Here is a 23,272-nt window from a genome sequence, read left to right on the forward strand (position 1 = left end):
GCTTCAGTGTCTTCCCATTCTTACAGATTAAGATACAGACTTTTCAATTTGGTATTTCCAGCCCTTCATAAACGTAGTTCCAACCTATCTTTTCAGGCCAATTACATATTATTCCCCTTCATACACTCCACATTTCAGCCAAAATGGCCTGCTGGCTCTCATCAGCAGTTGATGCCCTGCTTCTCTCCCTGCCCAGAATGCTCTGTTCTCATGTCTGCTCTTTGGATCCCCACAGCTTCCTTCAAGATTCCATTCAGGAGCTATCTCCTTCAAGGGGCCTCTCCCATTTCTACCTGCTTAGTATGCCCACTACCATCACCAAGCAGTTATTTTGAAGCTACCATAGATTTATTTCTCCATGAACATATTTTGACTACTAGGAGGATGGATGTTCTATGGGAATGGGGCCTTTTTCCAGTTTTGTGGGCCAGAGTGGGTGTAGAACAAAGGACAGAGATGGCATCTTAGCAGACATCAAAGTACATCAAAGTAGCTCAGAAGATGGGTGAGCGGGCACATGATACCAAAAGCCATCTCAAAAACCCCTACATCTTAAGTGTTCACCAAATGGGGAACATCCAGTGGCTATTTGCAATGGCTAGTTTCCAATCAAGTCTTCTCAACTGCGGGAGATAAGTGAAGGCCTAGGAGATATGAGGGGTTTGCTAAAGAGACTGTGAACTCATCACACGTAGCCCTGATGGGAATTGGCAAGTTGCAACCCTTGGCTATGTTGCCAGTGGCCCCAGAACCACTTGAAAACGTCATCGTCATTGTCAGCGGATCTATGGGTCTATGAGCTCAGAGAGAAGCTGGCTGGACACTTTTGCCCTCCTAATATGTGGTGGCTGTCAGTACAACCCCTTTATGCAAAACATGCATGGACTTGAAAAGGGTCAGTCAGAAGGACTGAGAGCAGAAGTAGATGGAATTGTGGGGACTTATACGATGAGCATCCAGAAGTGAATTCAGATGATGGAGAGCCCTTCAATCTCGAAGAAATCTGCTTTTACTTGGACTCCACAAAACATCTTCCATCACGGGAGAAACCTGCAGCAAATGGGAGTCTTCCCTGATGGGCATCTTTTGTGGAGACACTTAATGTACGCTTCTGCTGGCATCTTATCAAGGACTATCACATAATTGGGACAGATGCATGAGAGACATCTTGCTTTTTCAAAAATTCATTTTTATTGTCATTCTGAACTCAACAAACGCCCAACAAACAGCACCCCCAGGTACAATGAAGGACCAAAAAAAGAAGACGACTCAAATATCTCCATTATGTACATTTTGGTTTTTATTTTAAGTGCAGTATGTGCATTCATTTCAAAACTGACATGATTGTCTCCTGGGAGATGCTAGGTTGGAGGGCAGGGTTTAAGGGGGGGCATTTGGGTCCACTAAGACACTATTTTATAATCAACAACAATAAGCCTGGGAGGTGATAACTTCCTTCTTAGCCTGTGATCTTTTTCTTTTAAGGTTTTTGCAAGGCAATGGGGTTAAGTGGCTTGCCCAAGGCCACGCAGCTAGGTAATTATTAAATGTCTGAGGCCGCATTTAAACTCAGGTCCTCCTGACTCCAGGGCTGGTGCTCTATCCACTGTGCCACCTAGCCGCGCCACCTAGCTGCCCCACCCGTGATCTTTTGAGATCCTCTCCTCTCTCAAATAGATTGCAACACAATCATCACCCTTTCAGTTGGGCAGCCTTCTCTTCTCTTTCTCTTTGGTCAGGGTTTTCTCGTCCTGAACTCCACTTCTCTTCCCTCCCAAAGCATGCTGGGGTTCCCATTAGCACGAGCAGAGGCAAAAATGAGAGGAATGCCTCTCCCATTTCCCGTCTGGCTTTCCAACTCCATCTCTACCAAGAAGGGTGGGGACCCTTGGTCTGGGGAGGAGCTGGCTTAGCTTTCTATTGGCTTGGCTTCCTTTACTGTTTTGCTCCGTTGCCACAAGGTGATGATCTGCCATCCTCTTCCTCCTCCACTTGCTCGACATTTTGCACATCAGTTCATACTCTGAACTGGCAATGTCCTTTGTTGCTATGTCGGTTTCATTCAGAGAGCAAATGTTTGCTGGCTGAAGTGATTTTCTGGACTCTTTTGGCCTCTTAGTGGTGACTATTCAATAGTAATTTAACTTCTCTTGAGGAATAGTGATAATTTGAGCCAATGTCTTTACTTTCATCCATTTCCCATTTTTCAGAGTCAACAGCTTGCTTAAATAGGTCCGATTGGCACTGTTTATAATTGCACCCAGGGTCTTCTTTCCCATCTGTATCTTTTCTCTTAATTTGCTATTGATTGGGACCTTTATTCTCACCAGTCAATGAGCAGATTGCACACAGCTGGGTAAGTGGAAACGATTCCCATGCTGCTCTTTGCAGTTTCCTCAGGGACTTTCACTTGAGGGCTGAAATTGTCTGGGACTTACCATATCTCTCCCTTGATGATTCTTCATGAGGAAAGATGGCTTCCAAGCTCTCTTCCAGCTCGAAATACAAGGTATTTATATCACATGGAGGAGGGTTTGAAAAATCTATTTGTTTTTTTTTTCCATTTTTAATTGTAAACCATATTTTCCAGTATATTTCTCAGTACCCTCCCAGTGCCTACTTTTGCATCCAAGTCACCAGATATTAAGGTCAGTATTGCTTTGGCCCAGAGGAACTGATTAGATTCTTCATTGGGATTCTTGTCTTTGTCATCCTCTACCACGGGAGTTGGTCTGTTGGCTTACCACCAGCCCTGCCCCCTTCACGAATATTGCAAGATCCTACTGCCCAGTTGCAGAGTGGCTCCGTGCCAGTGAACCACCAGCACTGACAGGTTCTCCAGAGCTGGAAACATAGGGCATCCCATATGAGAAGCCAACTGTCTTCCATTTGAGGCTTAGCCTAGTCAAGAATCCCTAGTAGACTGCCCAATAAGTGAGGCCTTCTTAGGCCACAATGACCTATAAAACAGATGAAAAGATAAAATGGCTTCTGGACCCATTATACCCCACCTTTTCTTTCCCCAGTGGCAGAAAAGGGAGCAGAGGGGGCTCCACAAAACAGGTTGTAGACCATCTACAAGCATTCGTTTACCTGATGATCTGACCAATGTGAGGGCTTTATCCAACAAGAGAAGATACATTCTGAAGCAAATTCAACCACTTCTACATTACCATTCTTAATGTAAATGGTTGCAAGGACTAAGGGAACTGCTGCCTCCAGTGTCCCAGAGCAACAAGGAGCATGATTTCATGAGACCCTAGGGCAGCCATAATATAACTACATAAAAATCACTATCGGAATGAAGCATCAGCAAGGGAAGACCAAAGCATACCAGTACGAACGGCCTGTAATTAGTCTGTTTCAAGTTCGCCGGCCAGGCACTAAGCTTCTTCCAAAGAATGGGCTCTGGCTTGGGTCCTGTGTCCGGGAGCGAAGAATGCTGCAAAACAGAGGAAGGAGTTCAGGGGGGTAGCCTGAGAACAAGACACACAAGTGGGTTCCAAGTCTGCGTTACATCTGAGTGACCTGGGAGCAGGTGCCAGGCCCCACGGAAGAGCCAACATGCTGCTACCACAGCAGGATCTCCATGATGCACCACACCTGAGTGTCTAGATGATGCCTGCCTGTGGGGGGCGGTGGCTGCTCCTATGGGAGCAGCATGGGTGCTGGCTTTTAGGCAGGGCTAACAGATCTTCCAGGGGCATGAGAAAAGACTCAGGATGAACTGAGCTCTCCCTGTGCCTCATAGCCTGCTCTGTCTGGTACTGGAGTCAGCTTATAAAGTCTGTTGGGATCAGTGACCATGAGTCTAGTTAATCTTTCCTTCCGATGACTGATGAACAGGGCTCATCAGGAGAGGAGACATGGATTAGAGGCAAGAAACCCAATTTGTTCAGGGTTTAAGCTGCCCCCTTTGTGAAGAAGTGCCTCCAGCATATCCTGTTTGGCAGGTTCATCCAAGGCCTCAGACTGCTTTTGTCCTGGCATCCTCTGAAAACCAGCTATAGAGTCAGTGACCATTAGAGTAAAAGGAAGACTGGGAAAACAGGTAGAATGAGTAGCAAGTGGACAAGATGGAAGCATGGCAACAAATACAGAGCCACCAAGAAGGTTGGGGTGGAGGGAGGAGACAAACTGGTGGTGGATGAGAAGCTTCAAGCATTCATTAGCAAGGGGCATGGGAGACTGGAGAAAGAGGCAAACCAGATCAACTCCAGACAGGCCCAGAGTGGTAAGAATGGTGGCATGGGAATCTGAGGACCAGGTAGTAATAAGAGTGGCATGGGAATCCAAGGAGTAGGCTACCGAACTAGCTGCAAGGGTGCCTGGGGCAGGTGGTGGCAGGAGCAGGCCACCCAGGTGGAGCTGGAATCTTGGGATTGGGCCCAGGGGAAATACTGGTGGTAGAGAGCTCAATGTGGGGGTTACCTGTATAGCATGGATGACCAAATTCATGGGAGTAGATGGATCCATAATAGGCTATGACTGAGAAGAGGGTCAAGCAGGAAAAAAAGCCAGTGGATGGGTGGGGGAAGGAAGGCACCCAAGTTCTTTGCTGCTGAAAGATTGAGAAGGATGAAGGATGAAAGATGAGAATAGGCAAGTGGACTTAGCAAGTCTAAGGTCACTGGGAAGAAAGCAGTTGGGGTTGGTGTCAGGAGGCATATGGCAAGTGGTTGAGGAGCACAGTCAGCAAGGAGAGTGTACTCTTTCCAAAAGTTTAGTTGCAAAGGAGAGATACAGGACAAAGACTGGGGTCAAGGGAAAGAAACAAAGGGCAGAGTAGACTACTGGCTTTGGTATGAGGAAGCCCGACCTGGGTGCAGATCTCAACTCTGACCCTGCTCAAGTCACCTAATCTCTCTTAGCCACATTCTATTCCTCCAGAAAATGGGTACAATACCCCTGTGTGGTACCTACCTCACAGGGTGAAGTTAATGCATGGATTCAAGTGCTACCACGATGGCAAGAGCCAGCATCAACCATAAGGATTAGGGAGAAGCACTGTCATTGCCCTGGGGTTTTGGATTTCTTTAAAACCTTGCTCTAATGTCTTGATTTATTTCAAATATAGTATTCTTCAGTTAATATTAAAACAGCAAGCATGGCTTTTGAAAAATGCCAATTGAATTTGAACTCAATCAAGCACAGTGCTAAGGGGCCCAGCTTCTCAGATCCTGAGGCCCTAATGAAGGCAGAACCCCTGAGAGCAGCAGGAATATCCCAGGGCCGAAAATGGCTTCAACAGACGAGATAGACTGGCAACCCAAAACCCAAGGAAGATGACGCAAAGCTTCTGAAGCCACTTCCTCTTTCTCAATACTCAACTGTATGGAGCTGGGACACCCCAACATGAGGTGCCAGCTCCCAACATTTCTCACTTAAAAAATCCTCCAACCCCACCCTGCCAAAGTCAGCTCCAATTGCTGTAGTCTGTCATTTCACATGCATGTAATCCCTTTAGGGTTAAAAAAGCCCTAGTCCATCCCCCTGCCAATGAGGATGGGGAAGTTGCCATACTCTAGTCCTGAACAAGGATGACATCTCCTACCAAACCAGTCTCTCATTTCTGATCAGGATGGGTTAGATGCAGGCTTTACTGGTGGGAGACCATAGGCCTATAGGGGAGAAGCTGCCATATGCATGTAAAGAAGAGAACCAAGTCCATACGCAGCAAGGGGCTACCTGGTAATTAAAGAGCCCAGGGCAGCTAGGGAGCTTCTGAATATTGCAAATTGTTTTCAGGAGAGATGATGGCCAGTTTCAACCCATTGGGGCTCCCAACTACCCGAGCTGTAGGGGGGAGGGGGGAGTCCAGACCTGCCTATGAACCACCTGAGTATTTTTGACCCCAGAGAACACAGTTTACATCATGGAGCCTCTAAGCTAAAGAGACAGCAACATAAATCACAAGCCTCACACCTTTAGGTGGGTCTGGTTCTAGGGGCTCCTCTTTTCTTCCTCTACCACTACCACCACCATCACCACCACTACCACTGCCAGCACCACCATCACTGCAACCATAACTACTGACTGTCCCCAGCTTCCCATCATCCCCATGGTTCAAAGGCACAGAGAAGATCAAAGAGTGGGCTGGAGTCAGTAAGCGGGCATTGAGCACTGCCAAGGCCAAGACTTCTCTGGCCTCTCTAGCCCTTCCCTTCATTTACCACTGCCCCCCCCATTAGATTAAGAGAAAGAAGTGACGATGCTATTTCTTTGTGACTGAAACCTGGCTGGTCCTGGCCTGAGCTCACTCCCTCTGACTCCCCTCCCAGGCATGCATACATCCACAGGAACATTCTCATAAACATCCACACCTCCCTCCCCCCATGCCAGCAGCTTGAGTAGGTGAATGAATCAATGGGTGGGAAGAAGAGGAGGGGGGAGGGGGAGCTGTCAACCATCTGGGGGTGGGGTGGAGGTGTGTGTGGCCCTAGCCTAACATTTTATCATACACTCAGTGTCCCCTTTACTATAATAAAAAATGGTATCATCAGGCACTTTCCTCCCAAGGAGTTCCAGTGCTTTCCCCACAGCCTCACTGAGCCTTTCAACAAGCCTGCAAAGGTAAGGAGAAAGCAGGTGGCACTGCCCAAGCTCCATAGCCCAGTCTACCCCCAGGTCAAAGGGCTGCAGGCTGGCCCCTCTGGTGGGGCTCTCTAGTTACCTCTCCTTGTTCTTGCCGGCTCCCCTAAAAGCTTTAAGAAGCCATTCACCACAATCACCATGGCCCTGACCTTGGAGTTCCCCAAATGGTCCTGAACGATGGCTGGAAAGCCAGAGCTGAAGGCCTGCTAGAACAGTATGCTTAGGGAGTTCATTTTCCTGCTGCAGCACCAATTCCCATCTCAAGCTGCTTTTGGCTCAGCTTGGCCCTCTCCAGGAGGAGCCCAATGACAGCCTCAGCCACTCATCGATGGCCAAGCCATCCTCACCCTGAACCTGCAGTTCCTGGAGCCCAGACCCTGGGCATTGCATGTTCTGCCCTCTGGGGCTGAGCAGGGTTCACCTACCAGACCAGCCCCTCAGGTCAAACACCCTACTCCTTACGTGATGCCCTGGCCAGGTTGCCCACTCTCCACTGAGAAGAGAGTCCATCATGAGAGACAATAGGCCCTGATACCATTGGTGAGCTTGAGGAATTCATGGCCTCTGGGTCGCTCCCTTCTCCCCCTGTGCCCCCACAGCTGCAATTGACTTTCTGAACCAATTTAGCCCCGGGTTCACTCCGGCCTAGCCTAACATTTTACATACACTCAGCATCAAATGGTGACTTATTTTAATTATCCATTATTTTTTTGGCCTATCTCCCAAAGCCTGTAGCTCTGCAGGGGGTCAGGGTGGGAGCAGCTTGAACCCAACATCGAATTCCTTTTCTCATCTTCTCCCTTATGGGAGAAGGGATTTTGTGATCATATGGTACTATCAAGTCAATTCTAAAATCTGTATATGATGTATAATGTGTGTGTGAAGGATAAATCATTTGGTGTGAGAACTCCCACCATTGAGGCAGATTGCAACCCTTGGGACTTAGTGTATCTTAGGAAGTTGCCTGGCTCTCAGATAAGGTATATGACTTGCCCAGGGTCACACAGCTAAGTATTCCTCAAAGGCCAGACTGAAAGTCAAAGTTTCCCAACTCCAAGCCTGATTTCCTCTAACTTGCCTTCTCAACTTCTGTCTCTAACTTCACCAAAGTCCTTGCCTTGGGTGGGAGGTGACTGGAGACTTCAAGGCCTTGAAGGTAGGTCAAGTCACTGATTGCATGGTTCATTCCAGGGCCCAGTCTAGCTAAGTTTCCTCCCTAAAATGCAGTACCCAGAAACACATATTAGGGGCAGAAGAGCTGCAATCTGTATAGATGGAGGGCACAACCACCTCCACCCTGATGAAAGCCCATGTCCTTGACCTAACAAAGTCTGTGTCTTATGTCCTGAAATAGATAAAAGCAGAGAAGCCACTTTGTTTGACAATAAATGAGTAATAAGGCAAGGCAATGTGAGGACTCCCCCCCCCAATTCTGTAATCACCTATTTGGGACATCAAGGACCAAACAGGGTCCCAGCAATTTGGACATGGTTGTTTATCAGCAGTCACATAGAACTCTGTCTCTGTTCATTCCCTGCCCTGAGTGAGGGCACTGATTAGCTGTGCCCCATGGCCAATACAGGTACCACCGAGGCCTGGAGCCCTCCCCTCACTGGGGGGTGGGGGGTGGGGGAGAGGGCTGTGCAGGTGGGAGTAGCCACCCTGCCCCCAACTCTACCAGCCCCCAAGCATACACCAGGAGGCCTGGCCTCTTCCCACTGGGGGGTGGGAATCACAGGAAATGACAACCCCCTCCAGGGAGGTAACTCAACCCCATCAGCAGCAACCTGATTTCTAGGAATAGCATCTTCTATTATGTCCCAGAGCATGCTGGGGGAATAGTTCTCACCATGTGTTGTGATTCAGGCTCTGGACCAGGGATGCCTGCAGGAGAGCAGATTCCACCTGAGCCTCAGTGAGCCAGACAGGTAGAGGAGCTTGCTAGGTAGCTCTACTTCACCCCTCTCTCTCCAGGGCTACGGGTTGGAGGCCCTGCCCCCCCCCCCAGCCCCACAGGCTGCTAGGGCCCAACCTCCCTCTGACGTCAGAGATGCTTTTTGGGTTTTTGTGCTGCTGCTATATTTAGGCAGAAAAGCCACAAATAGTACCCCAACCAGGATTTGGGGGGGGTTAATCCCAGAACTATGAAATAAATGATGTCCCACATAGAGGACATTAGCCATCCAGCAGTAGCAGGGATGTATCTCCCTTTGGATGTGAGCAGTGGTGCACTTTTGGGGAATGCTGCAGGGGAAGGCCTGGGGGGGGGGATCTGGAGGGGGCCTGAGTCACTGAAAAATGGAAGCTGTGGGCCTATGGCTGCCTGGGCCTAATTTTGTATATCATAGCTCAAAGGCTCATGGACCTACAACTGGCTACATCAGCATCATGCAAAATATGGGAGGCAGAGATATGGTATTTACCATATGGGGGCAGAGGCAGGGGGAGGGGAGGGGAGGAAAAGAGAAGGAAGAGGGAGGGGGAGAGAGTGGGGAGGAGGAAGAGGAAAAAGGGAGTGAGAGAGAAGAGGGGGAGAAGAGAAGGAAGGAGGCAAAGCACAGGGGGGACCAAAAGGGAGGAGGTAAAAGAGAGAGGAGGAAAGAGAGAAGAGGAAAGAGAAAAGGGGGAGGAGGGAGAGGAGAGGAAGAGAAGAGGAAAGAAAGGAGAATGGAGAGGGAGGGAGGGGACAGAGAAAGGAGGGGGTGAAAGGAGAAAGGGGAGAGAGGCAGGATAGAGAGAGAAAAGAGGAAGGGGACAGAGAAGGGAGGAGCAGAGAGGAGAGGGAGGGAAAGAGAGAGAGAAGGGAGAAGGAAGAGGAGAGGGTATGGAGAGAAAAAAGGAAGAGAGGAAAGAGAAAAGAAAGGTGGGGAGAGAGGGAAGACTGGGCAGGGAGGAAGAGAAGGGGAAAGAAAAGAGAATAGAGAGAGAAGAAGAAGAGAGGAGACAGAGAAAGGAAAAGAAGGAAAGGAGAGAAGGGGAGGGGGGAGAGAGAGAAGAATGGAGGGAAAAAGAGGAAGGGGGAGAGAAGGGAGGGGAAGGAGGCACAAAAGGGGGGAGGGAGGGTGGCGGGGAGCCGAAGAGAGCCAGGAATCCTTTTAGCCCCTTCTTCCTTCATCTGTTTTAGTGACTATCTATGAAATCCTCCCTTGGTGTAAGGTGGAGAGGGAAGGCAGTGTGTCCCACAAGGTCACCCTAAGGCAAAGAAGGAAACAGGGAGACCACCCTGGGAGCTGTGGGGGGGGGGACCAGGGCTGCCAGTGGCACAGAAAGGAAGTAGATCAGGCCATGCTTTGCAGAGATGAGCTTGAAGCTGAGCTTTGAAGGAGAGGTGCAGCTGAGCAGGGAGAGCATTCTGGCCAGGCAAAAGTGCGGAGGTAGGAAATAGAGCATTGAAGCTGGGTGACAAGTCCAAGCCACATCTGCCTGGGCTGAAGAGCTCCCAAGGGGGAAGGTGAATGGGAACCCAGTTTTGGAAGGCTTTATATGCCAGGCTGGAGTCAAGATTTGATCCAAGAGGTACTAGGGAGTCATTGAAGTTTCTTAGGCAGGAGTCACCCCCAGCTGCTTTCTCAATCTCATCTAGAAGATGCCCTTGCCAACTCACCCCACCATTATCAATTTACTCATTCCTACAGTCACCCCTTCCTGTCTCACAAAATCAAATACAACTCTTTCTGCGTTCTCGTTCTCTCTCTCTCTCTCTCTCTCTCACACACACACACACACACACACACACACACACACACACACACACACACACAGAGTTGGAACCTGTGATTGCAGCTATGTGGGGCCTTCCCAGTGTAGAAGGCACCTTAAGGTTGCCAGTGCCAGACCTTCCTGCAGGAGGACCTGAGTTCAAAGCTCTCTGCAAAGGTTCCTGGCACACTGTTCCCTCTACTATAATAGCAGTGCCACTACCTTGCCAGCCCTTTGTTCACCCTAAAGATGGCTTTGGTCCTGCTCTGGCCCCTATGCCAGGCACAAGCTGAAATGACACTTCCCCTTCTCCCCCCATCTCACCCCTTTAGCAAAGTGGCATCTTGGGAAACTCAGGGAGCTTCAAATCCTTAAATTTTGCCATTAGCAAAATAGAAGAAACAGAGCCCCACCATCTGGAGGCAGAGGCTCTGGGCTCAAGTCTTGGAGGTGTGCCCCTGGGCCAGTCCTTTCTCTTCTCTGGGCCTAGGCTGCTCTGACTCCTGCTGCCTACCCCCCCCAAAGAACATGGCCCCGTGGGTGCCAAGGCTCTGATCCTCCCCTGCTCCAACTTCTTTCCTTCTGGCTCAGGACAAACAGACATCCATAGGGCATTACCTTTCCAGCAGGCTGCAAGCTGCACACTCTATCCAACAACACTCTCGATTCTCCTAAGAATGAGTAGCCTCCAAATCCCTTTAAAAGGTTGAAACGCATACAATGCCAGCCTCCCACATAGAAACATTAGTGCCCGGGGACACTGGCACACACACTAGCAAAGGGAAAATATACACTGAAACCCAGCGACACACAAGCTCAGGCCCTGGCGTAGGGGGCAGGGAGAGCTCTTTTATAACAAGCCCCCTCCCATTTTCTTCCTGCTCAAGCAATAGCCCTGAGGCTGTGAAGAGAGCCAAAGGGCAGCCAGAGGTGCCTGCTGGAACACCCAGCTCTAGCCTCCTAACTCAGCCCTGGAGAGCATCACTGCTGGGTTCAACCAGGCAGAGGAGAGGGCTGGGCCCTTAGATGAGAGAAAAGAGTCCCAGGCCAGATGAAAAGTATGTTCATGAAACCGAAAGGCGGGGGGGGGGGGGGGGGGGGGGGGGGGCAGGGCCAGGGACTTGCCCAAGGTCACACAGACAACAGGAAGCTGGGATCACAACCCAGATCCTTTACTTCCAAACTAGGAATAGTTTCCCAGGATAAGATTATCCCTTCAGCCCCTTGCCATGAAAAGCACAGAATATTACCCTTACAGTTGGAAGTGGCGTGTTCAAATCTTGCCTCAGATACTTTCTCACAGTTGGGATCCTGGGCAAATTGCTTAGTTTCTTCATCTGTATAACAGGGAATAACAATCCTCATATCCTTGTACCTCCCCCCCAAGAGGATGGAGGGAAGGGAACACCTCCCCTTCTAAAAACCACCTCCAGCACCCCCTCCCCCTTCTCCACTGTGCTGTCCACTGCACACAGCTGCCAAACCAGAGCCTTCACAACCCCTGCCCAAGACAGTCCATTTACCCAAGGGACACAACCCCTTTCACTGCTCTTGGGAGTGACTAACATAAGTCAAAACACATGATGACATAAGACAATTCTGCTTCTCCCCAGGCCTAACATGACCCTGAGCAGCCACTTGGGTAGTAATAAGGGGCAAGGTGGGGGAGCAGTAGCACTTGGAACTTGGCACCTTTCTTCCCTCTTCCTCCTGACCAAGGAGAAATGGGAAAATGGAGAGTGCTGGGCTGATGAAGGAACACTGTCAAGTGCTGGGGGCGGGGGGGATGGAGGGCAAGGGCCTTCCTGGTGGAGCCCTAGCCTAAGAGTTTCTCCATTCCACAGGGTGATCCTAAGCTACCAACATGCAGGGATCTGAGCAAGAGCCTAAATGAGAGATCATAATCCTTTGAAAAAGGCTTCTCAGCCAGTTGAGCCCAGAATACACCAAGGAAGCAGGTGGGAAGTGAAAGAAAAGGCCACTGGGCCAGGGGAAGGCACCCAAAGGTGGGAGGGGAATCTTTTGAAGCCACTGAATCCAAAGAGCTAGCCACAGAAGTGTGAAGCCACATGGGTAAAAAAGCAAAAGGATTCAAATTCAAATCCCAGTCCTCTGACTCCAAAGAGACTAGCACTGTGACCAAGTTCAGATCTGAAGCCAGGTTGTCCAAGTGGAGGCCACAGTTCAGCACGCCACATGGCCAGCACCCTCAGCTTGGGCCTGCCCAAACTCCACTCACGGTGCCAAGAAGGAATTCCTTCAGCCACTGGCTTTTGGCCTTTCTCACCAGATTACTCAGGAGCTTGATAGGAACCTTCCTCTGCTCTAATGGCAGACAACATGTACATTGATTTTTAAATTGGGACCCAGAGAGATAAGAGGATTGTCTGCCTCTTGGTGCAATGGGAAGAAAAGGAATGTGGAGCCTGCTGCTAATGGTAGCCATTTGGTATGCATTCTCTAGGGGGGCCCTTGGGCAAGTGTCTTCTGTCTCTGGACCTCAGACATGGCCTCCAGAAGACAAAGGGGATAGAAGGAGATGAGCTCCAAAGGCACAAGCCTGGTCACCTGAAGGGGGACTCAGGCCCTCTTTGTACATAGACTGGGGAGGAACCAGGAATGCTGCAGCCCCAGCCCCCCAGAGTGTTGCCCAGCAGGCCCAGGTCAGCCTCTCGGGGAGACTTGAGGGGCAAGGAGGGGGCCCAGGTTCTCTCCACTGGGATGGACCCCACAGCAGGCCCTCAACTGCCACCCTGAAGTCCTTGACAGAGGCTTCCACCAGGTTTTTTTCCTACCAATGCCCCAGAGAAAGGCAGAGCTAGGCCGTTTATCGAACTGACTGATGACATGGAACTGGGAGGAATGGCTAACAGGATCTACAGCAAATCTGAGAAAGGAAGGAGCTCCATGGGGCCACTGGAAGGACCTGAGGAGTTGGAAGCTGAAAGGCCTAGACTTTGGGTCAGCCAAACACCCACTGGAGGGCAGGCTGGGGAGGCCTGGAGAGACAGAACCCAGGACCTGAAGGCTGGGAGGCGGCCTAGGCTTCAGGGAGGCATGACTCAGCAGTGCGAGGTGGCAGCCAAAGAAAGCTAATAGAGCTCAGGCTGCCCATGCTCATGGCCTCGCTCCACAATGGGGGAGGGAATGGTCCCACTGAGCCCCGGCCTTGGGCGGACCCTGCTGAATCCAGACTTGAGCACAACCAGGTGGGAACTACGAGGATGTCACGAGGAGATGATATGCTTAGAGAAGTAGGGGTGCAGAGCATGGTCCTGTGATATCTGCTCTGATGCCGGCTGGGATGGCTGCCCTCAACCTTCTCTGCTCTGTGCTATCATTTCACTGATAAGGAAAGTGAAGCTCAGAGAAGGCAATGACTTGCACAGGATCACACCACCACAGAAGGGTCAGGCTTGGGTCTCAAACTCAGATCACCAATTCTGACCAACTCCCCCCAAAATCCTGATTATCCCTGTCCCTTGGCTTCAGACCCATCTCATTTCAATAAAGACTGTGTCATTGAAAGAAAGAAGATGGGGCTAAATCTTGACTCTGCTATGGACTTAGGTGTCTGACCTTGGGCAAGGTAGCTGACTTGTCAAGGTCCTGGAGGCCTCCTCTGTAGAATGGAATCATAGAGAGCATCTAGTCCAACTCCCTCATTTTCCAGAGCCCCAAAGAGGAGTGACTTGCTCAAGTTCACACAGTCAGCAAATGACAGGGCTGGGATTTGAACCTGGGTCCATGATGCCAATCCTGCTAACTCTCACTTGCCAACAACTGCAGATGGGGAGACTGAGGCTCAGGCTGGCAAAGGTGCCATATGTCTTTGATTCCCCCAGAGCTCTTTGCAGCACACCAAGCAAGAAGCATTTTCGGAATGCTGGGAAGATTGACTGCCAGAGCCTGGCTGCCAGCAGGTCCTGCTTCTGCAGGAATGGGTGGCCGTGCTCAGGCTAGTGCTTCATTGGCTCCGCTTCTGCTCCCTCTCAGGGTTTGGACTGCCTCAGTGGAGCCATTCATAATCATTTGCTTGTCTTTGGGAGGTACATGCTTGTGGAGGTGGGCCATCCACATACTCAGTGCCAGGCCCAAAGGTGGGCTCTGCCTTCCCATGGGCCCCATGCCTGAGAGCAGCAGCAACTACCCTAAGGAAATAAATGGGAATTTAGCTCCACAGCAGCCTGTGATGGGCTGGGCTAGACAGACACGGATGGAGAAGCAACTATTCTCTATGGTCCAGCTTGAACATGTCCCAGTTAGGTGGGCCTGCCTCAGTTTCCCTCTCTGTCTGACACCTGTGTCTTGCTGTACACCATGTCCTTGTGCCTGGCTGGCCAGGGAGTGGCAGCTGCTTCTATTGTCTTCCTTTAGCCTCCTGCTAGGCCTGGAGAGGCCCAGGCCAGCAATATGAGAAGAGCAGCAGGCTCTTCTTGGTGCTGCGTTTCTCTGAAGCAGCCAGCCCCACTCCCTCACTCATCCCAGTGCCATGGCAATATCCATCTCTTTGCAGCTCACACATACTTGCTAATTCAGTGTCCAGAACAAGGGGTACGTACAGGAGGCAGCAGGACAGGCGAAGCGGTACTGATCCCATGGGGGAGAGGGGAGGGGCAGTCACTTGAGCTCAAGGCCTATTGACATGGGCTTGCCACCTACATCTCACCCAATGGGAGTGCATCCAGGGTCAGTCAAGTCTCTGCTAAGGTTTCCAAAGGTGACAAACTACAGAGCCAATATGGCAGACCTTGGATGCTTCTGGGCTCCTTCAGGAAGCTGCTGGCGGGGCAGGGAGGGAATTGAAGCTGAAAGCAGATACCTGCGGTTGGGCAGCCAAGGCAAAGCCCATGGGTCTGCCAGAAGTTCCCTGACCTGGACTTCTTAAGTTGCTTCTCACTCAGTCTCTTCCTGGTGACCCCTGGGAAGGACACTTGCCTTCTCCTCTCAGGGCCTCAGCTTCTTTCTCTGCAAAGCCAAGTAAGCAGAGAGTCCTGGATGAGCTGACCTCTAAGAAATGTAACCTCCCATAATCCTTAGGGTCAGAAGCCTATACAGTCTGCACTGACCACCTCAGCTCCTGTGAACCAGCTACTGAGCTAGCATGATGATCCTCAGCATTTCCACAACGCTTTAAAGATGGTCAAGAGCTACATAATTAGAATTCCAGTGGAGTTTCTGCCCACCAAACCCTGAGGCAAAGGCCACTGGAACTACCAGCCCCATTTTACAGATGAGGAAGCAGAGAACTGGAGGAGATGAAGTCACTTGTTCAGTAGGAAGTCTCAACTGTGCGATTTGAACCCAGACTTTCGATTGCCAAATCAATTGCCACTGAAAAGAGGCTCCAGGGCTCATAGTAGACCACCACCAATGCAGGCCTGTTTTAGATCAATGCAGCCAAGCAGGTGGAGGGAAACCATGTGGCATACTGCCTTCCTACTTGGCAGTTTGGATTTGAATGAGAACCTTAGCATCGCAGCTTAAAGGAAATATGAAAGACTTGGAGGGTGGCCAGGAGCAGAACAATAAAATTATCAGAACATTTGAAAATAGGACCTATGAGGAAAGGGGGAAAGAACTGGAATGATTTAATTTAAAGAAGAAAAAAAAGCTCCAAAGAGATATCAGTATGCATTATCCTCTAAGATCCTGGAAAGGTAATTTGCATATATCACAGAAATAGACCTAGCAGCTGGGTGACCCTAAGTAAGTCACTTCCTCTCTTGGGACTCAGTTTCTTCCTCTATACAATGGGGATAATCATAGCTCCTAGGAGGCTCAGATGTCTGCAAAGGGATTTGCAAACAGTGGAATGCCAGGTCTTCACTGCCATGGGACTGCCTGATAAAGGAGGTGGGTTTGGCTCTACCACCATATTTGAGGCCCAGTTGAGAGTGTGTAATGAGAGCCCAGGCAAAGCCATGCCCAACTGCTACGGTCTCAGTTAGGGTACCAGACCCCTGTCCCTGGGGAGTAGAACCAAGGCCAGGTCTGTGTAGAAGGGGGAAGATGGTACCGATGTGGTCATGAGAAATGGGAATTAAGCCAAGAAAATGAAAGCCATCTCATCAGAAACCTTGTGGGACCCCACTATTCCCCAAAGGTCATTATTTCATTTGTATAAAACCTAAACTGGACAAAGGCCCAGGGGAGGGGGTGGCAGCATTCAGCATTGGATCTTCTTCAAAGAATTCAAAGAACAGGTGAGGTGCATCAGCACCTACAAGCCCCAGAAGAGTCTGGCTAGAAGTTGGAGGTTGTTGATACAACAGAAATGTCGCTGGTACTCATAGAAAACCTCCAGTTTGAAGCACTTTATCATTTACAATTTTACACAGCTGTTCAACTATCCTGGGAGACCATTGCTCTTATCACCCCCAATTCACAAGTTTAGAAACTGAGGCCAAGGTCACACTGAGCAGGGGTGGTATTTGAATCAAGCTCCAGGTCACTACTCTCTTCTTTACCATAATCCAGACCTTAAAATAATTTTCAAGGCTTGGGAAGGGAAGTGCCTTGGCCATCATCACCCAACTGGGCTGGAATGGGCCTGGTCCTGAACCCTGGAACTTGAAATACTCTTCCTTGCCAGGAGCTGCTCCCTCAGCATAAAGATGGCTAAAAAGGTCACTCAAAACTTGGGTGGTGTATACAAGCCTCCTCCAAGCTGCCTCTGACACCCAGATCTTGAACCCATGTCCCCATTTGCAGATGGGGGACAAGGAGGAAGAAGCTAAGGGATTTGTCTGAACTCTGCTAGGCCTAGCTGAGAAGAACAGAGAGGGCTGGCATCATAGGTCTGAGTCAGGTTAAAATGATCAATCACCAGACCAGGCAGGCTTTAAATACATCCCTGGACAAGAAACAAGCCATCCTAATGACAGCCACTTCAAACAGGCTTCCATTTTGAGAAGGGAGATTGGCCATCTTGAGGCACAGAGCTCTTAGATGAAAGAAGAAGTCTGAGATAGCCCAGAGGCCCCCAGAAGGCTGGGCTTCAGCTGAGCCTGTGCATCCTTCACAGCTGGGGACTCTGGGAAAGCTGGAAGGGCCCTCAACTCTTGGGATGAGCTCCAACTAGTCCCTCAAGTAAACCTTAAAATGGTCTTTCCTCATCCTCCCCTCCCCGGCTGCTCAAGCCTCTGCTCTAAAATTACCTTCTATCTTCTTTCTACTGATTTCATATACTATTTCACCTGATGAGCTCATCAGTTCCCAGAATTTCAATTATCCTCAGTAGGCATTTGAATCTCAGATCTACTTATTCTACCCTAACCTCTCTTCCAACTTCCACTCACATCTGCAACTGCTTTGTAGACATCACAAACTGAATGTCTGAAAACTCAGCTTGTTCAAAACTGAGCTCAGTAACCTTCCTACCAATGTTCTCCTCTTTCTAACTTCCCTAGTAAGGCTAAGAGGACAGCATTCCACATTACTAGGATATCTACTGAGGTCACTCTCAACACCTCAATCTCTCACCCATATTATCCAACCACATATCAGATCCTGTAATTTCTAAGTCCACAACATCTACCGTTCACTCCCCACTTCTCTCCTTTGACCCTGACCCCATTTCTGCTATAAGCCCTGACTACCTCACACCTAGAACCACTACAATAACTATTGGAAGGTCTGCCTGTCTCCAGGCTCTCCCCAAGCCAGGCCATCCTCCATTCAGACATTTTCCTAAAATTCGGGTCCACACACTCCCCTACTCCTTAACACTTTCAGAAACAGATACAAACTTCTCTGTTTGACATTTAAAGGCCTTTCTTTATAGCCTAGCCCCCCCCTTACCTTTCCAGTTTCTTTATACCTTATTTCCTTCCCCTGCCTGGGATACTCTTCCATCCACTAACCCTGGCCTCTTGGATTTTCCAGGCACAAGACCTCCACCTCTCAGATGTCCTTACCTGAAATGCCTTCCTTCCTCATCTCCCTTCCCTGGTTTCCTTTACATCTTGGTTAAACATACCCCCTTCTTCAAGACCCCTTTTTTGAGTCCCCTTAAAGATTCCAGGGCCTTCCCTGTGTTGATTCCCTTCAGATCATCCCGTCTAGGTTTGCTTTATATGGAGTTGTCTCCCCCTTAGACTGGGAGCTCCTTGGGGACAGAGAAACCTTTTTTTGTGTCTCCTTCTACTGCTTAGAACAGTGCCCAGCATGCAGCAGGTGCTTAATAAATACTGACTGACTGACTTGTACTATGTGCAGTTTATTTTCCCTCTCTAGATTGGAAACTCCTCAAGGGACAGCCTGTTTCTCTTTTATCTTTGTAGTCTCAGCACCTCATATGTCTCCTAGCACCCGACAGGCAATGGAGCCCGGGTCTGAACCTTGCCCTGAGCCCCTGAGAAAGAGTGTGAGGCCTTCAATGCAAATCAGAAGCCCCCCTTCATTTTATAAGGGTAAGAAAAATACAGTCACTGATTGCAGAAACTCCTTGGGGGGGGGGGCTGCAGGGCAAGACATTCTTTAGACTTGAAAAGATCATTTACTAACTCTCACTGATAAACTGAAGTCTTAGAAGAATTTACAGGGAAGGAAACTGAGATCCATAGTGGGGGAAAAGCTTGGCCTTCTGCCTGAACACTTTCTGTAGGTAGCAGAGGGAAAGTGCTCACTAGGGGAGCCCCCCCCCCAAAGGATTATGCTGCCCAAATAGGACTCACCATGCAATCAAGACAAGTGAGCTCAGCAGACTTCCTTCCTACCAGTAGTAGCCCAAAGCTCTCCTCAGCATAGAGTGAATGCAAGGAGAGATAGTGGTATCACTGACAGACTGGCCAGAAAGTTTCACCTACACTGCTGGGACTGGAAGAGTCCTTGGTGACTGCCTCCTTCAATACTCTTTTTGCACAGAAGAAGAAACTGAGTCACAGCAGAGAGAAGAGTTAGTAGCAAACCTGGGTAGAAAGCCCAGGTTGTCCAATTCCCAACCCAGTCTGTACTCCATCATGTTCCCACCTGTTCAGATGGCTCCTCACACACACACACATTTTTGGCAGCTTGGTGATGCAATGGATAGAGCACTAGGCCTAGAGTAAAGAAGACTTGAGTTCAGATCTGGTCTCAGATATTAACTAACTGTGTGACCCTGGGCAAGTCACTTCACCTCTGGTTTCCTCAGTTTTCTCATCTGTGAAATAGGATGTTAACAGCCTCTATTTCCTAGGATCTTTATGAGGATCAAATGAGATAAAATGTATAAAGTGATCAGAACAGATCTGGCACATACTGGCACAGGGCTACTACCTAGTATGGTCTGCCCTTATCAGAGAGGGTGCTGGGTTCTAGTTACTAGGCAGAATGAAAGCCTTTCAAAGGAAACGTGAGATACTTAAGCTTAAAGGACCCACCACAGGTGTTCACATGGACTATTTGTGCCAACATGTGGTAGAGCATCTCAAGCTCTAATTGGTCTGATCAAGCACAGTCAGACACACTGTAACTTGTCTCTAACATAGTGATATCAGTCCAGTTTCCTTTGAGAACCAAGTAAAAGAACCACCAATAATAAAAGAGAAAAAGCCTACCATGTCCCACCACGCTCCTAGGTCTGCTCCTGCCAAGAAGAACCAGGCCAACATGGCTTCCCCTTGGCCAATCTTTTCTCCTTCAGGCTAAACCAGCCCTGGCCTTTGGGTCTATTCCCAAATGGTTTGGATTCCAAGGCTTTTCTCCATGCTGGTTGCCTCCCTCAAGACACTCTCCAGTTTATCAACACTCTTCCTAACTAGGGCCACCAGAATGAACCCCATCCAGCAGGGAGAGGGTAGAAGATTGCCCCACTTTACTACTCCTGAGCATCAGGCCTCCTTCACTGCCACCTGTAATGAATCCTCATCATCAGCTACCATGGCATCATGTGTTCCTCCAACCTCCCAGCTCTCCTCAGCTCTTGGCCACCCTTGGCCCAGCCCTCCAACGTAGAGAAGAGAGTAACAGCCACAGTAGCCGATGCTTAGAGGGTGAGGGTGCCGGAAGGTGTTGGCTAAGCCCCTTCTGGTCATTCCTTGCCATCCATGTGAGGGGGGCACCATCAGGATCTCCACTTTCTACTTCTTCCTTAGATCACCAAGCTAGGGAACAGTAGCGCTTGGTGTGGAAGTCAGGGCCCCAGAGCTGTACCTCTATCTTCCACACCAGGTTGGGCCAGCCCTAAGGGAGGGCCTGGGATTCCAGGGCCCTCAGCAGGGAGGCTTCAGGAGATATGCCAATCAGGCATCCGAGTGGCCGGGCTATGTCTGAATTTAAATGAGGAGACTAAATGCAGATGCTGCTTGGCAGACAAGGTAGTTCAGGAGAAGTGACACTAGAGACTCAGTTCCCCTCTGACCAGGGCATCTCAGACCAGTAAGAGGCTCAGAAGCAGGATTTGGCAATGACAGGGAATTGCACAAGGGCCACTGAGAGGGCACTGGCCAAGCAGGTGTTCCCATGGTGGGGAGTCCCTCCTGCACTCCCCTTGCTCCTCCCTTCACTCCTCCCTCACTATCCATCTACCTGCTCCATCTGGCCTCCTCCAACTCTCTTGAATCCATCCCTTTTCCTACCAACTGCCCTTGCAAAGATTATCATCACTTCTCAGCTGCATTATTATGGCCTGGCCTAATACTGGAGGCCTCCCCTCTACTCATTCTCACTATACCTCTCTCCCCTTCCCTCTCTGTCTCTCTTTCCCCCTCTGCCTGTCTCTGTCCATTTCTCCCTCCCTCTCCCTCGCTCTGTCTCTCTACCACCCCCATAACTCTATCTCTGTCAATCTCTCCAGCTTTCTCTCTCTCTCTCTCTCTCTCTCTCTCGCTCTCTCTCGCTCTCTCTCGCTCTCGCTCTCTCTCCCAATCCTGAAACAGCACTTTCATCACAGAGCCAATGATCTATTCAAGGTTTTAAATGCCCTCCCCACCCCAGTCACCCACTATTTGGGAGAAGGTATCTCTGCATAAGGTATCTCTGTGTGCAAAGAATCAGGGACTTGGAGGGCTCCCAGAGGTGGAATCCAACCCCCTCATTTGACAGGGAAGGAAACTGAAGCAAAGTGAGGCAAGAGAACTCAGCCCTCCCCCTTCCCTCCCCTCCCCTGCACCCAGGCAGTATCATTCCTTAGCATCCTCGTGCTCTCCAGGGGTCACTCATGCCTTTCCTTTGAGGCCTCCAGTCTGCTTGGGGCATGGGGAAGACCTTGGGCCCGGGCCTTTTCATTTCTACTCCTCCCCACCCACTGCAGGCCCCAGAGCAGAGGCCAGATTGCCCCCCCCCCAGGTTGTCAGGGAGGTTGAGGAGGAGAGGAGAGATGTAGGTCTTGGCCTAGCTGGTCTCCAAGATGGCTACACTCTGAATTTCTGCAGTATCTCAAGAGACTCTGAAGTTCACCCCCCACCCCCAGCCACTCAGCCCAGCTGGGCCCTGCCAAGCCCATCAACACAACAAATTTCATTCACACACTATTTAAGCTCATCCTTCCCTCCAACCTACCCACTGTAGAGCACGCCACTAAAAAAGCAGACTTCTGATTAAAATTTGTAATCTTTAAACACACACCAGCATCTGCTAGGTGCCCCCTGAGCTGCCCAAGCCACGATTTTTGGGAAATCGTCAAAATGTCTGTGAGGGCCCTCAAAGGCCCGCCAAGTCAGACTGTTCACAGGTGAGCGGCCCAGGGCCCAGAGAGGATGGAGGCTTGCTCTGGGTCACACAGCAAGACTTGATTGCTACCTGCCTATTAATCATCAAGTTCAGTCTTTTTTGTTTGGGGCCCAACTACCAACAGAGCATGGGCGGGAGCTGCTAGATCCAATTTTTCCCCTTTCCTCCCTTTCAAGTCCCAACAGATGTATTGACTGGCTCTCCAGCCTGGGGACAATTCCCTCCCTACTCTCCTTCCTACCTCTCCAAACCCTAGTCATCCCCAGGCTAAACATCCCTCCAGACCTCCTCCCAGCCTCAGTGGACTCTTTCTTCTCATCCTTCCTTTCTTCCTTCTCTAGTCCTTCCCTAGTCTCTGGCATTTGCTACCCCTGAAACATGCCCCTGTTCCCAGTTCTGGGTCTCGGTTAGCCAAGCTAGGAGGTAGGGTGAGCCCCCCTGAGAGGGCTGGGTGGGGCCTGGGGCTCCGGCAGCCATAACAATAAATGATATTTCAATGGACCTGAAAATCTTCAATTCTCCCTTTTGCCATCCCTGGCTGCCGTACCTTAGATTTCACCACTGTCCATAGCAATTTTAAAGGCCGAATTATCCAAAATAATAGAATCATTGCCATTTATGGAGCACTTCAAAGCCTCATGAGACATGGCTGAATTTCAGAGAGGAGCCATCTTGGAGACCAGCTAGGCCAAGGCCTCTCTCCTCCTCAACCTTCCTGACAACCTAGGGGCATCTGACCCCTGCTCTAGGGCCTGCAGTGGGGGGGGGGGGGCACTCCTTGAGGAAAGCTCCTGTCCTCAGGCTGAAATTGCCTTTAGCAATTTGTCCCACCCCTAGAGTTCTTGGCTTTGCCTTCGTCTCCCCTGCTTCAAAATGAGTGACTGTGTGTGTGAGAGAGACAGAGATACACACACACACACACACACACACACACACACACACACACACACACACACTGAAAGACAGAAATAGAGAGGCAGAAACCCAGATAGCCAGAAAGGCAGAGAGACTGAGAGATTGAGAGAGAGACAAAGAGAGAGACAGACAGAGAAAGACACAGGGAGAGACTAAGAGACAGAGAGATTGAGAGAAGTTGAGAAATTGAGAATGAGACAGAAACACAGACAGAGAGATTGAAAGTGACTGTGTGTGTGTTTAACCTACCTGAATTTCCCAACAGCCAGGTCAGCTCTAGCTATATAGTTAGGAGCATTATGAGGACCATTTTCCAGATAGGGAAAATGAGGTTCAATGTATTGGCTAGGATCAAATACTTAGGAAGGATCCAAGTCCAGACATAACCAGAGGCATCTCTTGCCTCCCA

The 23,272-nt window shown here is 49.8% G+C and overlaps 1 protein-coding gene across 1 annotated transcript in view; it reads right to left on the minus strand.

Moving 5' to 3' along the window:
* The window catches only part of DGKK (diacylglycerol kinase kappa), a 125,539-nt gene that overhangs the window by 62,839 nt on the left and 39,428 nt on the right, over positions 1 to 23,272 (minus strand). The window contains exons 4-5 of the mRNA XM_074201861.1: positions 14,067 to 14,225; positions 3,335 to 3,442 (exon numbers count right to left, since the gene is read on the minus strand). Coding sequence (XP_074057962.1) covers positions 3,335 to 3,442; positions 14,067 to 14,225 — 267 coding nt within the window. The remainder of the gene's footprint in view (positions 1 to 3,334; positions 3,443 to 14,066; positions 14,226 to 23,272) is intronic.

This window comes from Macrotis lagotis, chromosome X, assembly GCF_037893015.1.
Source record: "Macrotis lagotis isolate mMagLag1 chromosome X, bilby.v1.9.chrom.fasta, whole genome shotgun sequence".
Classification (NCBI taxonomy): domain Eukaryota; kingdom Metazoa; phylum Chordata; class Mammalia; order Peramelemorphia; family Peramelidae; genus Macrotis; species Macrotis lagotis.